We start from the raw sequence: 16,596 nt of genomic DNA on the forward strand, positions 1-16,596 counted from the left end.
GTTCCTCTTTTTGCTATAGCTCTCCAACAATATAAGGCAATTTCCCTTCCCCTTCTTTTCAGGGATTTTATTCATAGTATCAGGGAGGGAAGGCAGCATAGAATAGCGAGATCTTGTCAGATCTCTGAAGCTAAGTAGGGTCTGTACTTGGATGGGCTACCACCAAGGAAGACTCTGCAGAGGCAATGGCAATGGCAAACCACTTTTGCTTCTCACTTGCCTTGAAAGCCCCTTACTGGGGTGGCCATAAGTTGGTTGCAACTTGACAGCAGACACACACATTCACATATTCATAGTATCATGTGAGGAGTTAAATGTTGCCAAAAATATGGTTAGAATAAAATAATATTGTGTTTATTGCTGTGTTGCTAACTTTTTATTATTGCGATTCTGTTTTAAGGAGAAAAACGGACTGAATTTTATTCATTCAAACCCGTGCTAGTTCTTTTTAAATTTTTTGTATCAAATGAAAAGGGGAAAGTGTCCCAAGCTCAGTCCTAAGTTTATTTTTACAAACTTTATGAATAGGCCAGAAAAGTAACCGTTGTGTAACATGTATCAAAGTATATACCAATTTACTGTATAAACCATTAATTTATTTGATTGTGAAATATATGGCATAGAATAGATTAAACTGATTGCAATAGAAAAGAGCAAGAGTCCAGTAGCACCTATAAGACTAACAAAATTTGCGGTAGGATATGAGCTTACCTATACCCTACCACAAATTATAAGTCTTATAAGTGCTACTGGACTCTTGCTCTTTTCTACTGCTACAAACAGACTAACACGGCTACCCATCTTGATTAAACTGATTTCAATGTATTTTTTGCTAAAATATCAATAGCTGTTCCCTGCATTCTGAATGTGGGTAGATGATTACATTTAAAAATACATCTAAGTGTATAGCTTGGATTTTAAATAGAGCTGTAAAGCTATTATTAGTTTGTTCAGCTGATTTACCTCTGCTATTTCAGTTGATTAGCTGAGCTGTGAAACTAAAAACACTACAGAATCTATAATAGCTTTACTGGGTGTGGTTGCCAGATTTTGACCCTGATCCAATTAAAGTTAGTTAGGCCTAGATTCTATTCAAATCAATAAAACAATCCAGTCACAATTCATTTTAAATCTAAGTTGCTTTAAATAGTCACAATGAACTTCAGCTGGATCTGCATCACTATCTCTGTAGTATGTGCAACTTTTGTTAGTGTAAGAGCTTTGAATACTAGCTGACCGCTTTCTTCAACTATTTAGCTTTGAGTAACGAGGTGTATTTTGTATTGTCGAAGGCTTTCACGGCCGGAGAACGATGGTTGTTGGGGGTTTTCCGGGCTGTATTGCCGTGGTCTTGGCATTGTAGTTCCTGTAGTTCCTGTAGTTTGTCATCCGCAAAGCAAACTTTCAGTTAGGTCACAAGGTCTACAGGAAACCAACTCACACTGATCGGTACTTACACAAAAATTCCAATCACCACCCCCGACAGAAAAGAGGCATAATGAAAACATTAGTGGATCGTGCAAGACGGATATGTGAGCCGCGCTTTCTCAATGAGGAAATTAATCATCTAAACCACGCACTTCAGGCAAATGGCTACTCCAGAAATGAAATCCGAAGAGCAATCAAACCCAGGATGAATCAAACAACCAAGGAAAAACAGTCACCTACAGGTAAATTGTTTTTGCCATATATCAAAGGAATTACTGATCAGATGGGAAAGCTTATGGAAAAGCATAACCTTCAAGCAGTATTCAGACCCACCCGAAAAATACAACAGATGCTACGATCAGCAAAAGACAGCAGAGACCCCCTCACCTCTGCAGGAGTATACCGTATACCCTGCAGCTGTGGACAAGTTTACATCGGGACCACAAAGCGTAGCATCCAGACAAGAATAAAAGAACATGAAAGACACTGCAGACTTGGACAGCCTGAAAAATCAGCAGTGGCTGAACATAGCCTAACTCAAACAGGGCACAGTATCTTATTCCAGGACACCAAAATACTGGACAACACTTCCAACTACTTTGTCAGACTGCACAGGGAAGCCATTGAAATTCACAAGCATAAGCAAAACTTCAACAGGAAAGAAGAAACCTTAAGAATGAACAGAGCATGGGCTCCAGTTCTGAAAAACACCAACAAAACACTCCACACCCGACAATAGCCCTGCAGAGAAGATTAGCACATCAAGCACCAATCCATATGCAAAAGAACCTCCTCAGGATACAGTGAAGCCTCCCGCCATTAGCATTCCACACCCTGGGAAACTCTTACAGAATGACTCAGCTCAACCCCACCCCTCCTGAGTAGATACAAATGACCTACATCTTTTCCACACTGTGACACTGAGAGATCTCTGTCTTTTGGTGCTACACCTCTGAAGATGCCAGCCACAGCTGCTGGCGAAACGTCAGGAACTACAATGCCAAGACCACGGCAATACAGCCCGGAAAACCCCCAACAACCACCGAGGTGTATTTTAATTTAGAAGCTTTGTAACCTGTAGAATAGAGACAAGTAAATCTGTAAATCAGGACCACCCTTCTCCACAAGGTGACCTTACACAGTTGTTTAGGGCAACTAACATGTTTTATGCAGAAAAGGACTTTGATGCTTTGATAGCACCTTATCCAGTTCCTGTTCATTGGGCAATGTAAGGGGTGGGGAAAGAAGGGGTTCCCTAAAGATGCAAGAAGTAGTGGCAACAGAAAACAGACTTTTAATGTTAGTTGGATAAATCAGGAAGGCATTAAGAATTCCTAAACTGGAATTAAAAGCAACCAGTCACGATTTGGGGTTTTCTGAGAACTACGAGGGGGGTAAGACTAGACTGAGCAGGAAACCTGGTCTGGGAAGCTAGTAAATTAACTGGTGCAGCTGTGGGAATGGGAAGAAAGGGAATACGAGGCCCCACTTGGGTTTAACAACTACACTGTTAAACAGAGAGGTCAGGGTGGGGCTTCAGTCCAAGAGTCCCTGTTGAGGAATCAATTTAAGACTTTTCTTCTAGGAAGTTGAGATGCCTTAGACCACCCCATGCACCTGTTTTCTTTTTCATATCAAATGCATGCAGTTTATAGAAGCCCAGGAGCAGTTTACAGACATCAGATATTGAGGGACATATGAGTGAGTGGTAACTACCTGTTCTGATCTTGAACAGACAGGACTTGGAAATGAGATACATAACACTGCTCTGTTACGAAGTTTGTGGTTCTTGGAAGAGATCTCTCAAGGACTAAGGAGGCTGACAAATTGTAGTCTTTGACCAAATACAAAATTTGGATGGATCTGGGCAACTGTTGGTTCAGAAGATGCTTAAATTACCTGCATAACAGTATGTGCAAACCATAAGGAATGCAGGTTCTTATATACTTTATTTGCCCAGGCAGGTTTCTTTTTCTTTTCTTTTTTAACAAAAAATGGGATAATGACTAAAGCAAAAGTGTTTGAGAAAAATAGTAGATTTCAGGAATTTGGAATAATATTGTAGCTATGTTTGGTTAAATGTATGCCTACAATCTGATGAGATTATTTCTGCATGTTTTGTTGTATTTGGTGGAGATAAGAGTGTGGTTGTACCAGTCCATGTTGTAGTTTTCTTTGGTTTAGTTTCTTGGTATATACACAGATGTAACAGTCGCTGTAAGGGTCAGGAGTAGAGATGGGCATGAACAGAAAAAAAATGAACATGATGTTCGTTGTTCGTTGCCATCCATGAATGGGGACTCACGAACAACCATGAACATGGCCCTGTTCACGAACATGTTCGTAGTTGCCTGTTCGTGGGGGCCAGCAGGTTCTCTTCCAGCCGTCATCCAAGTCAAGATCCCTACTTCACCACTCCCAGAAACCTGACCTGAGCAGGCAGCAAGAAAGGTACCAATAATAAATAATAGCTTGGCCCAGAGCCTGGCAGCAGCCCTGAAACCCTAACCCTATCTCACCACACACAAAGAAAATTCAAGCTCCAGTGCTCTCTCTCTATCAAAATGCAAACAGCAACTGTCTCTCTCCCTCTCCACTGTCTGCAGAGTCAGAGCTGGGAGCCCCCCTCCCCCCTGGTCTTTGCTCCCTTCTTGTAACAAATTTGGAGCTCCACACTTGAAGGGAAGACCTGCCTATCAAGCTAAATTGGGCTTAGATTGGGGTTTCCAGGGCGACAGAAGGAGTTCAGACAGAGTTCAGACAATCCCTGCCTAAGTTGCCAAGGGAATTGATAGCAGGTGCCAGACTGTCTGGCTCAAAGAACAGCAACGAACGAGGCTTGCATTGACCACCTGGGGCCTCACGAACAGCTTGTTCGCGAACAGCAGATTGGGCTGTTCGTGGCTTATTTTGGTTCGTATTGCTGTTTGTGCCCATCTCTAGTCAGGAGACTGCTATTATAGCTATGTTGGAAATGAGGGAGTGTATTTAAAAAGTTACACAAAACATGCAAAATGTGCAACATCAGTAGTTTTGTTGGCATGAGTAAAAAGGATTGGTGAAGCTCTCTGTAAAGTACCTTGGATAAGTACAAAGGAGGTGGAGTAACAAGGTATCTCTTGGTAAATTGTAGTGATATATATCCAGTTCTGTTTTAAAGGAGAAACTTGAACTTGGGCAGGTCAAGAAAACTTAGAACTTCTTTATATATAGTTTTATGCCCATGGTAAGAAACCAAGAAAAGTAGCATTAAGAATAAAAAACAATCTATGCATGGAGATTTTATTTATTTAAGCATTTTTAGGCTGCTATTCTCACCAGAGGGACCCAAAGTAGTTTATGAACATGGGAGAGTTCCAAAATATAAAAAGTACCAAACCCCTCCCCTTAAACAAATGAACAAGAATGAACAAATGTAGCTTTTCAGGGTAGGGCAAGCTGATGTTCACAGGCCTTAGGCTATGAGCCCTGAACTAAGAGCCAACAGCCCAGCAGCTTACCCCTCTGGCCCAGCATGGGTTAAATACCTGCAGAAAGAGGAAGGAACTACATGGGACCTCAGCTGCTTCTAGGTGCTGCAGCAAACCAGCAGGCTATCTTTCTCACATGTTACGTGATACAAAGCTGCTTGGGCCTGGACCATGTCAGGCTGCCATTTTTCACAGGGCTTTGCTATGGGGGAGCATTCAAACATGGAGTCCCCTTACTCATTGTCTGAAATGGCACATTCCCAGAATACTTTGCCTTTTGATTTCTCTGCTTGAGGACAGAGTAAGAATTAACTGTGAATTGCCCAAGCTACTTGTTGTAACTTTTGTTTGATTCCCTATAAGATTAACTATGCTGTAGTACCTAACTAGAAACATAATAATAGCCTGTGTCATTTAAGGTAATTGCTGTTTTGCACTCCATGATGATGGTAATGCATTTTGAAGTCCAATAGATTTATTCTCTTAAACTCTCTCTCTCTGTCCAGTTTATTCCCTTAATGTCCTCCCTCTACCCTGCATTTCTATTATGTCTGGCAAACCATTTTAGTAAATATGCAGTAGCAACCAAAAGTACAAAATGTTCTCACTTCTCCTAGCAGTTGTTAACAAACAGTATAATTTCAGTACAATGTGCTGCCGTTGCAGGGGCCTCAACCTGGCAGATTATACTTTTAAGTGCAAAGATATGTTTTTAGATATGTATCAAACTGAGAAGGCAAAAATGTCACTATTGGAGGGAGGGGGTTGTAGCTTTAAACCATGTCTTTGTAATGATGAATAAACATTTGCAGCACTGTTTAAATGCCCTGCACAACAAGGTGATAGACTGTCATGTTTCTACTTCTATACCATCCCCCATGTATGTATTTAAAACATTAGAAACTCAGAAAGCATGATATATGCTCTTATTCTTGTTTTAACTATTTACTGCTGCCACCACTGAAAATACCATATCATACAAGGGATTTTGGAGTGTATAGGGAAGTAAACAGTAGTTTGAATAGCCCAGAGTAGCCTGAGTTTGTCAGACCTTGTAAGGCCAAGGTCATTATTACCTCCCAGGAGAATGACCAATATGTCAGGCGGAGGACCATCCTCCCCTCAAACAGCAAATGCAGCAGCCCTGGCCACCTTAGGCCCTGGCGACCCTGCCACTCCACTGTTGCCCACTCACTTAACCCAAGCTGGGACCCGATCGCTGTCCTCTTAGCTTGGTGGGCCGCCCAACAAACCATGTTGTGTCCGCATAGAAGGATCTGCAGCCTTCCACAGCGAAACACAGCACCTAAAGAAAAAACAAGTCAGTTGAGGTTCCCAGCGCCCAGTGGGCAAATGTACGACTGATAAGCCTTGGACCTCCACCAGCCCACCTGCTGGGTAACCTGACTAGGGTAGCCCATGGCCGCAAGGCAAGGCGAATCTCCTTGGGACCGGGGATCATCAGCAGCTGTTTTTCTGCTGGCCAGAGCATTCTCTAAGGAAGATTTACTTGGAAGAAGAAATGTGTGTGTTAATTTTTTTAAAAAGAATATTTGGGTGAAATTTCCATAGAATGAAAAAGCTATGTAGCTATAGATTCTGTTTAATGAAAAAAGTGCTATTGTTATATTTGAAGCAAACGTAAAGAATTCAAGATGGAGGCAGAGGAATATCAGCTGACAAAGAAAAATGAAAAATCTAACTGCCAAATTCCAGGAATGACCATTTCTTACATTATATTTTTTTACAAAAAGCGGCAACTGAAATATGTAAATTTGTGAAAATTATGTGAATCAATCATGCAACACATATCTGTGATGCTCCGTGACAGTAGCTAGATACAGGGACGTTGCGAAAGACTTAAGGGCATTTAAATTAGGGCTTCGCTTAATCAGTTGATCTCAATTTAATTAAGGACAACTTTTAATTGTGCAGCTCTGAATTAATTACATATATTTGTCTTTTAAGGTTGTTTTGGTTCTGCTGTTTCACTTTAATCAGAACTGAAATGAGTAAAAGATGGCCTTTCTTTTTAATGATTTTTTTTGTTAAAATGTTGTTGATGTTTGGTATATCGTTATCTCAGATATCTGTATTGAGACTTTAATAGTATAAGAAAGTAGAAAGATACTCATCCAAAGAAAAAAAAGTCTTGCTTAGAAAAAGCTTTGTAGGTGTGCGTGCGTGCATGCATGTGCTGCACCTTAACTTTGAAAGTAGAAAGATTAGGTGCTTGTTGTTCACTTGATGGAGTGAGAGTAGAGGTGCAAATTTGTTATGGCTGTCTGTGTTTGAAGAACATATTTTTCTCCTCAAAACTTTTCTGAAGCATTTATGATGTCAACAGCTGTTTCATAACCCTGTTCTCATAGCAAGGATTTATTATTCTTGCTCTGTCCCCATTATATATCCTGCAACAGGCTCTACTCTGCCAGTAGAGTACTTTGTGATAATTCTGCACTGTTTTACAAATGACAGAATTTTAGTTTAAAGAGACCCCGTGTCACGGTCAGGGCTGGGATTCCCGCTTGGGAGGGCGCTGGGCTGAGCAGGGGGAGGGGGGGCAGAAGGCAAAAGCTAAGCCGTCTGAAAGCCCAGTCGTCAGTTGCACGCAGAGACAGGCAAGAGGTGGTCCAGGGTGAAGCCGAGGTCAGGACACAGGAGGTCTATCCAAGCGAGGGCAGGTTACAAGGCAGGGGTGAAGCTTCCGGGAGCAGAGCTGCTGGGCGCAAGGAGTGGTGAATGATGTTGCTCCCTTATAAGCTCAGTGCAGCATAAAGGAACGAGGCTCAGGTGCTTCTCCTTCACTTGATTGCCCCGCCTCATCCTCGGCGTCCAGCTCCACCCGTCGCTGCGTTTGCTGACGCGCACTCTTCCATCGCTCCCAAACAGCCTCTTTTGCCTGAGTCTTCCGCCTCGCCGCTGGCTCACAAGGCTTGGCTCTCCGAGGTGCTGGTTGCTCCTCCTCCCTGCACGCCCCCTCCTCTTGCGCTGAGGGACTGGGTTGCACCGAGGGGCCGGGTTGCACTGCGGGATCGGGTTGCACTGAGGGGCCGGGTTGCTGGTCGCCGGACGGCTCTTCAGCAGCTGCGGGTGGGTTTCCCACGGGTTCTTCCAGCTCCTCCTCCGAGGAGGAGGAAGGATCATCAGTGGGTAATGCGCCCAGCCAACGCGGGTCTCCCACACCCTGAAAATCAGAAACCCCATAGTCCCTGAACATGTACAGAGGGTAAAAGGATCATGCTTTCATTGACAGCACTTTCAATCCATTGTCTTCAGTGATTTCCTGTGCACATAAACCATAGTCTTCATATAGTTAGGAATAAGGATTGCAGTGGTATGGAAGATGCTACACTTGTGCATGTATAAGGGTGCCAGCGAGCATTGTCCTGCTTCCTTCTTCTGGATTCAGTAAATGTGGGGACAGTCATCTAAAGGGGATAAACTTCCTATAAGCACACTCTGTTATCAGTATGATGGATAAAAATGAGCCTCACCAGCACATAAAATAGAGCCTGTGCACTACATGACAAGAAGGTACCAGAAAATAGTAACAGTTCCTGGTGTTTTCCTGCCCAAAGCATGTTGGTACCTTGGGAAAGCCAATGTGTGCATTGACTCAGATGTTAACAAGCTGTGCTTCGTCAATCATGGTATGTTAACCATCTGAGTGGGAGAAAGGGACCATGGCGCCAGCATCTTTTCCCTCTTATCTTTTGTCTGTAAATGAGAGGGCATTGCAATTTTGAAGAAAATCACATAGGCAGCTTCAGGTTGAGGAATTACATCAGAGAGGGATAAGTTCTGATGACTCTAATCATGGAAATTAGAAGTGTTATAAGAACATAAAAGGAAGCAATGGTGGATCAGATTTACAGTTCATCTAATCCATTCTCCTGTTTCCTACATTGGCTTGCAGAAGTCTCAGAAGGAAGCCACCTCATATTGTTGTAACAATTATAGAGGTATGCTAAATGAAAGTAATGGCTAACCACCGATAAACTTATCCTATGTGAACTTTTCTGATCTCCTTTTAAAGTCATCTGCGCTAGCCTCCACCACTACATCCTGCAGCAATGAGTTCCACAGGTATGTTGGCATGACTGGAGGAAGAAGCTACCTTATGAAGCTAGCTGGAAGGGTGATCTCCTAGGAATATGTCCACTAAACTTCAAGATCCAATATAAATCTTCAAATGAAACCCTTCCAGCTATTTAGATATATCTCTTAGGGCAGACTCCCTTGTTGGCTCACCTTATGAAGCTAGCCTGCATTGCCTACTCAGTCTGATTTTGACTCTTGGAGTTAGGCTTGCTATTCGCCCACCTACAGTGGGTAAACCCCTACCCTCAGTCCCAGCCCCTCACCTTCAAGAAATTAAGAAAAAATAGCTGGGAACTGGCCCCCATAGTGAGGTCCTGGGAATTTCTCCATATAGTCTTTATCATAGAGCTTAGTGAAAATTCTTAGAGCACCATCCAGAAGTGATGTCCCATCCTCCCAAACTTCACCCTTCCCAGGCACTGGCCTTAAAATCTCCCAGCATTTGCTGATGCGGTGGTGGCAGCCTTGCTTTGAGTTCTTTCCTAGCCCTGCTACCAGAGGTTCTTTTTAATTAGAGATTTCAGGATTGGACACCCAGATATATGTATTCAAAGCAACACATTCTACCCACTGCTTGAAGTGGGAGATAACAGGAAATGGAATGGTTTAGTTTCAAAGTGAGCCAAACTCAATTTAGCCTGTAGCCCATTCAGCCTCTTCTGTGTTAACAAACTGGTATGGTGTTTTATGTATGTTGAAAACAGTATAGTTTTAAGCCTACCTGAAAAGAAGCTGGGAATGCCTCCCCTCCCCTTTAATCTCTGGTTGTACCACAGAGCTATGGGTATTTCCACAGGAGTATGAGAAATAGTAACCAACTGGAACAGGGGCTTGGATGCCACTGTATCAGAAACTATTTGCCTATCTGTTTTAAATGTTTTTATTTAATTTTAGTTAACTTCATTTATACTTCATCTTTCTCCCCCAAGACCCAGAGTGGCTTGTACCACTCTCCTCATCTCCATTTTTATCCACACAACAACCCTGTTAACACTTAACAGTAGGTTAGGCTGAGAGTGTGTGACTAGGCCAAGGTGACCCAGCAAGCTTCCATGGTGGAATGGGTTTTGAACCTGAGTCTCCCAGATCCCTATCTGAAACTCTGACCACTATACCACAGAGGTAATTATATCATGATGGGGGGGAAACCTCTCATCTTCATTCAGAATCCCCTAAAACACATTTAGTGGCATGTTTCTATGCAGCATGTTTTGCATCCTATATATTTAATGATAGATGAATTGCTTACAAGCCAAGCCATTCCTTGACTTATCAATAACGTGCTGTTTGCTACATCCCTATTATAAGTCCTCCTTTGCTAGAATACCCTGTTGTCTCTTAGGAATGATCCATTTGTTCACCCTACCCCACATGTGATACTTCTTGATGAATTAATGCTGATTCACAAGTCTTCATGTCCTTGGCTTGAAGTCACCCAAAATACTTATTTTAGATAAAGATATGCCTGTAAATATAGGATTCCAAAGTCCAGGAGACCATCTAGCTTGACATCCTCTGCTAACTGCACACCTTTAGCCCTGTTCACAGATTACAGTAGACACATGTACAGTCTGTCTATGCCTTAAACTTGATTATTTGTTTTTACATGCATTGAGTAATTCTCATGTTACATTCACTGCATGTACAGCTGAATGTGTGATTTAAACCCCACATTTATTTGGTACTGGGCCCTGGTTTCATTTGTGAAGTGAACATGTGTAGGTTGTTTCTTATAAACAGATGAATATATATGCAGAATATGTATGTATTCACTTTAACATGTCAACAGGGCTCTTCTTAAACCTTGTCACATGCAACAAACAAACAAGCTTAACACACAGCACAGTTGGCAGAACAAGGAATGCACATGCATTGCTGAATGGGCTAGCCAATGTTTGCTACTGAGAATATTTGGCAGAGAAGGAGAAAAATGCCCCCCGCCTTCCCTTAAATCCCCTCTAAAACAAGTTTAGCAGTTGTGAGACTGCCAGTCAGCTAAGGTTTTTACAAGACTTATTGTCACTGATTTTTTTAGATGAGTCATTTGGTATATTGCCCCCAAAGGCACCTCATTATGATTCAGTTTGCAGCATGTAAGATGGCTAAGGCTTTTGGGGCTTCGTAGATCGGAGTGGGGGCTGCAGTTGCTCAGCATTCAGAAGTCACAACATTGTGCTTAATTGACACCTTTGATGTAGACCCTAAGACGGCACCTGCACCTCCCACTGCTGCTCTGAAGACGTCAGCCTTACGCAGAAAAAGGCTTCAGCTTATGAATCCTGCATCTCATTCAGCTCTCTCTGTGAACAGCTTTGGCTGTCCTTAACTAAATCCCAGCGCTTCCCATTTCTCTCCAACTGCCTGGGTATAGTACAAAGGCAAACATTTTTTTTCTGCTTGGTATTATTAGGTTAAACACTAAGTCTGTGTCCATGTTAGAACTCATAGAAGGTAAGTTTAAAGCCTTATTACTATCCTGACGTGTAGATATTAATGCACAATAGAGAATTTCAGATGTCTGATTGCTGCTGCCTTTTTTTGTATTGCTGATGAATATGATTGTAACCTAGCAGTAGCTTGTCTGAGAAGACATTTTTATTCCGTAGCATTTCTCTCTCAGTGCTTTTCAATGTTTTGTTAGCGGTTAGCGTCTTTTGTTTGGATGCTCTGTGTTGTGCTTTGCATTCACGTTTTTAGGATTTTGCTCTTAATTTTATAGCAGATTTTATGTACATGCAAAAGATGCTTGTTTGTAGCAAGTGTATCAAGAGGTGAAAAGAGCCATTCGTATTGATAAGAGTGAGAGGGGTAGTATCTGAAGGGGTTTGGGGCAATTTTCTAGAGCCCAGAAGAGTTAGTTCTCAATTAATGTATAGGTCAAAGGTGCCCTGTAGAAACCTCTGCAAGCAACTGACCTATTAGTATCAACAGTGGTCCCCCCCCCCAATCCCCAATCACCTTTTCTATGCAGCAGTGATCTTAAATTTCTAATGAGTAGCATTAAGGGGCATATCAGGAAAGGAGTGGAAGACATTTTATCCAGTGAGTAATTGCCAAGGCAGAAAAAAAAGCATATGGCTGTGTATCTTTTTGCATGCACAAGCACTTCAGAGTTAAGAGACAGTTTTAATTTCATCAGTGCTGTAGCCACACAATGAATACAGATGAGATGATCATTGGTTGTTTAAACACATTCTTAAGGTAAACCGGTACTGAAAGACTCATCACTGTACAGATCTTTTTAAAAATTATCATTATCAGTGTGAAGAGAATAAATGGATAAAGTAAGAAAAAGTAGGTTAATATGAACCACGTTGGTTGCATGTTTTTCTGTCTGGTTGTTCCAGTGATTCATGGGTCCAACATCATGTTTGTTTGTTTGCTTGCCATTCTAGTTAATGGAACACCTGGTAGCCAGCTTTCTACTCCCCGCTCTGGGAAGTCACCGAGCCCTTCTCCCACCAGTCCAGGAAGCCTGCGGAAACAGAGGGTAAGAAACCTGAGATTTACAAGTGCCTGAGAAAAATATCAAATAACTTTCTGCAGCTTATTGGAATTGCAAACTTTCTACCTTCCTAGAACTCTTTCCACATTCGCTTATCAGCTGACAAACCCCAAGGGATAGGAGGATTTCCCTTGTTCAATTTCATAAGTCTTCTTCTGGCTGGCTTTAACTAGTTCTATCTCTTCCTATTAGCAGTTTTTCAGAGAACATCTGTAACTAATATCTGTGGCACAAGTTACTTGTACAAGTTACTTTGGATGTGACTATCTATTTGCCTTCCCCTAACCCCCGCCTTATGTGAATGAGTAATCATACCAACTGCAGCACTGTGTACAATATTTTTAAACATGTAATCATGTGTGTGAATGCAAATGTGCATGATTGCTCATATGCATAATGTACCCTATATGAAAAAATGATGCAAATGAATGGAAGTGAAAGCCATAGCAAGTAGCTTTGCATATGCATGCTGATCTTTTCATGTCCAGAAATAAAATATGAAATAATAGCACATAACAAATGTATTGTCATTCCTCTGTAACCAGGACCAAGTATTCCCGAGCTCCAAACTGGCCAGAGGAGTATGGAGCATTCAGAGACTAGGAACCCTTTGAGTTTGCCATAGAACCCAGTATAATGCAAAAAAAGAAAGCAAAGAACATATTCTACAGTTTACAATTCATGTGGTCTTTTGGACCTCAGTGCCCAAATCTAGAAGATATCCAGTAGTTGCCTGTGGCTGCACATTGCTGATGTTGCCATTGGCAGCCATTACTGATGTTCTCATTGAGGAACTCCTGATGCACTTCAAAGTTACTCCAGCTAGAACATGGAAAACCATATATTTTGCAAAAAACAAAAATATTGTGCATTTTGAAAGCCACATGCAAAAAGAGGTTTGTCAGTATTGGAAAAGCATAGTATTTTTCATTTATACCCAAGTTCCATATAAAAATATCTGTACACTGTATTGGGTCCAGGAAGCATCCACTCTCCTTGAGCAATTGACAATATAGTATTTATGAACAATGTGGATAAACTTTCATCACTTTGTCAAGAATAACAGTACTGGCAGCCTTCCAGACTTTAACATATATGGCCTGCATATTATTGGTTCTACTGATTCATATGAAGGGTCAAGTATGATAAACACTTATATTATTAAGAGCATCCATACGACATGGAAGAGTTCTCTGTGTCCCTTGTTTGACTTCTACAAATTGCATTAAAGTCTCCTTAAGGCTCTTATTTTGATATTAGAATTGGATTACAGTTACCTTTCCTATGAACTGAATTAATTCAGCCATTCTGGGCATGATCTGAAGGCACATAATGGAATGACCTTGCTGAAGGAATCCACATAGGAATTCTATATGCACTACTATCAGGCTCCCACTGCTGTGAGTTTGAACATGGGGATGGTACGTCCTTCAGCAACCTTTCATGCTGGGCCAAGTTCAAACCTCAGTTCTTCTAGAGGAAGGGGTTCTGGCTCACTCTGTACCCCCCCCTCTCAAGCCAACCACCTCTTCCCAAGTTGTGTGGGTGAGGTCAGGCCCTCAATTCTCCCCAGGCCAGCCTATTAAAGGGCATTCTGAGGGAGGTATGGCCTCAGGCTCATCCAATTCCTCTTGACCTGGGGTTAGGCCCTAGGAGTGGCGAGAGCTAGTGCCAATGGGGCCTTCAGCGGCCCTGTATCCTTGTTGTCCCATCCTCCAGCCCCTTCTTAAAGACCTACTTTTTTGGCCTGTGCATGCCTAAGGAGGCTGGTGCTGCTGCCACCCCTTCCCAATGAACCTGCAGCCTGCCTTTATCCAGAGCCATGCAGCGGGCCCACTTGGCCCTGAGGCTGGTTCAGTTGCAACTGGTCTGCCTGTCTCCAAGACTACCCCTGATGCAGCTCCACTGGTGTCTGCTCCCCCCCCTCTACCCTTTTTGCTGCCTAGTGGCGATCCCTGGGCAGTCCAGCTCGTCTTCCAGTGGCTGTGCCTTCAGGTCCAGCCCAAGACAACCACCTTGAGCACCCTGGAGGCAAAGGTGTGATATAATTGCATTAAAGGAGAGTAATATGAAAATGGCCCTGTGCTGATATAAAAATTCTAGTACAAAATGTACAGTACAGACTAAGCAAGTTGGCTCTGGATTTATAAGTGAGAGCTTGGTAACTTTTAGCCAAGAAGGTCAGATTTTAGCCTGGTCAGCCTGGTACTCCAAATGGTCACTGCTGATACATTGTTCTGCTTGTTGGCAGTCCATATTTTTGGCTGTAAGGTTGTGTCAATGCAGTTCACTTCTGCATCAGTTCCACCTATCCATCATTTCATTAGATGCTGGTGTAAAGGCTTTCAGTGTGATTAGGCCAAGTCACTCACTGTAAAGATTTTGTGTCCTGTATGCAGAGCACAGGTATATGGAAGCATATTTTGAGTTGCCTTCATGGGCAAATATTATCTAAGCAGGCCTTAGTAGAATTCTGAGGCTCCTGACCCAATGCCTTGAACTTGGGAAACAGTAACACATGAAACAGGAATAAAGCACAAGAGAAAAACAAAAGGTTGTAAGAGCAAGAATACTGGTTTAAACAGGTGAGACTGACTTTAAAAAGCAGGAGGTACAAGGAAAACTGAGATCAAGCTTGTCTACCTGAAAAGTAAGCAAGAGGAGCTGAGAGCCACATCCAAGATACTCTCAGCTCAGATCACCAAAAGATTCGGGCAAGACGAACCAGTCAGAAGTGGGTAAAAGAGATGGTGACATGGAAGCCTGATCTTACAGAGTTGGTGTTGTCTAGGATTATAGACTGTGGCTTTTCAGCCAGGGAACGAGTCTGTTTTCTAAATTCTTGTTCAAAGAGACATTTGTATTAAGGGCCAAGCTACACATTATGTTTTGTCATGAGTTAGATCTGACCTCTCTGCCATGCAGTTCTATAGTGGGGCAAATAACCCCCCCCCAGCTCTGGAAAATGGTGGGGGGGAGGGTAGGAGCCCCTCCTCCCCACATGTGGTGGTCCCAAGCTGAATTGGACTCTTATCCAAAAGCTGCTTGCCAGGCTGTGGGGAATGTGAGTCCTAGTTTGGTCCTAAATTTTGCCATGGTTATATGGAGAGTGACATCACTTATATAAAAATAATGTCATTCTGTTTGGACCGCCTTTCAGTATCCCAGAAAACAGAATGTACTGTCACTGGAAAATTAAATGTGAGAATTGATTCATCCAGCTTTAGTGAGAGGCGGAATAGAATAAGTAATCTTTCTGTGGGGTATCACTCTCCTGCCTTATATTATCTTTGGGCCAATTTATATGAAGTGAGCTGCGATTAGTTTTTTCCATGCAATTGTGTGCATGGGCACAAGGCTACATATAGAAATATTAGAGAGTGGGAGTTATAAAACTACAGAATATACTCACACACATGTATGGTGGTTGTTTGGTCTAAAAATAATTGTATTCTGCACTCTCAACACTTCTGGACTCAAAAAACAGCTCACAATCATGTGAAAGGAAGATACTATAGAAAGCAAAAAAAAAAGTACATTTAAACCACAGAAATAACCCCTCTCCACCTTAAAAGAACATCAATTAAACATTAAAAGCTTTAGTAAGAAGAGGCACCAGTCAGTCTCTGATGGAAGGGAATTCTGTATCTAGAGAACCCTTAGGGAGAAAGCCCTCTTGTGGTCATCCACTTTGATTCCATAGATGAGGGAACATGGAGGAGAGCCTGTCCAGCAGATCTGACATGGTTAGGCCAGAACTCATAGGCGGAGATGGCCCTGGCTGCACTGTTTTGTACCGATTGAAGCTTTCACTCCATCTTCAAGGGCAGTCCCATGTAAAGTGCATTGCAGTGATACAGTCTGAAATTATGCTTGCTAAGGAAAGGCCACAGCTCTCATCATTTGAAGATGAGAAAAACCACATTGTGTCACAAAGAGTGATTCTACACATGTTGGATAATGCACCTCCAATCCTCTTTATAGATCATTTGGGACGGATTTTTTTGTGTGCGGAACAAAAAATTCACCTCAAACAATTGATAAAGTGCATTGAAAGTGCATTATCCAACGTGTGCGGAATCAGCCAAA

The 16,596-nt window shown here is 42.3% G+C and overlaps 1 protein-coding gene across 6 annotated transcripts in view; it reads left to right on the forward strand.

Annotated features, from left to right (window-relative positions):
• Positions 1 to 16,596, forward strand: part of DCLK1 (doublecortin like kinase 1) — a 283,608-nt gene that overhangs the window by 185,735 nt on the left and 81,277 nt on the right. For 4 of the 6 annotated variants that reach the window (XM_054973773.1, XM_054973776.1, XM_054973777.1 and 1 more), the window contains exon 5: positions 12,398 to 12,492. In XM_054973773.1, coding sequence (XP_054829748.1) covers positions 12,398 to 12,492 — 95 coding nt within the window. Of the gene's footprint in view, positions 1 to 1,271; positions 1,302 to 4,847; positions 4,857 to 12,397; positions 12,493 to 14,778; positions 14,782 to 16,596 lie in introns of all 6 variants that reach the window. The other 2 variants (XM_054973774.1, XM_054973779.1) reach the window with 2 other exon arrangements.

The sequence above is a fragment of the Eublepharis macularius genome, chromosome 3 (genome assembly GCF_028583425.1).
Source record: "Eublepharis macularius isolate TG4126 chromosome 3, MPM_Emac_v1.0, whole genome shotgun sequence".
NCBI lineage: Eukaryota > Metazoa > Chordata > Lepidosauria > Squamata > Eublepharidae > Eublepharis > Eublepharis macularius.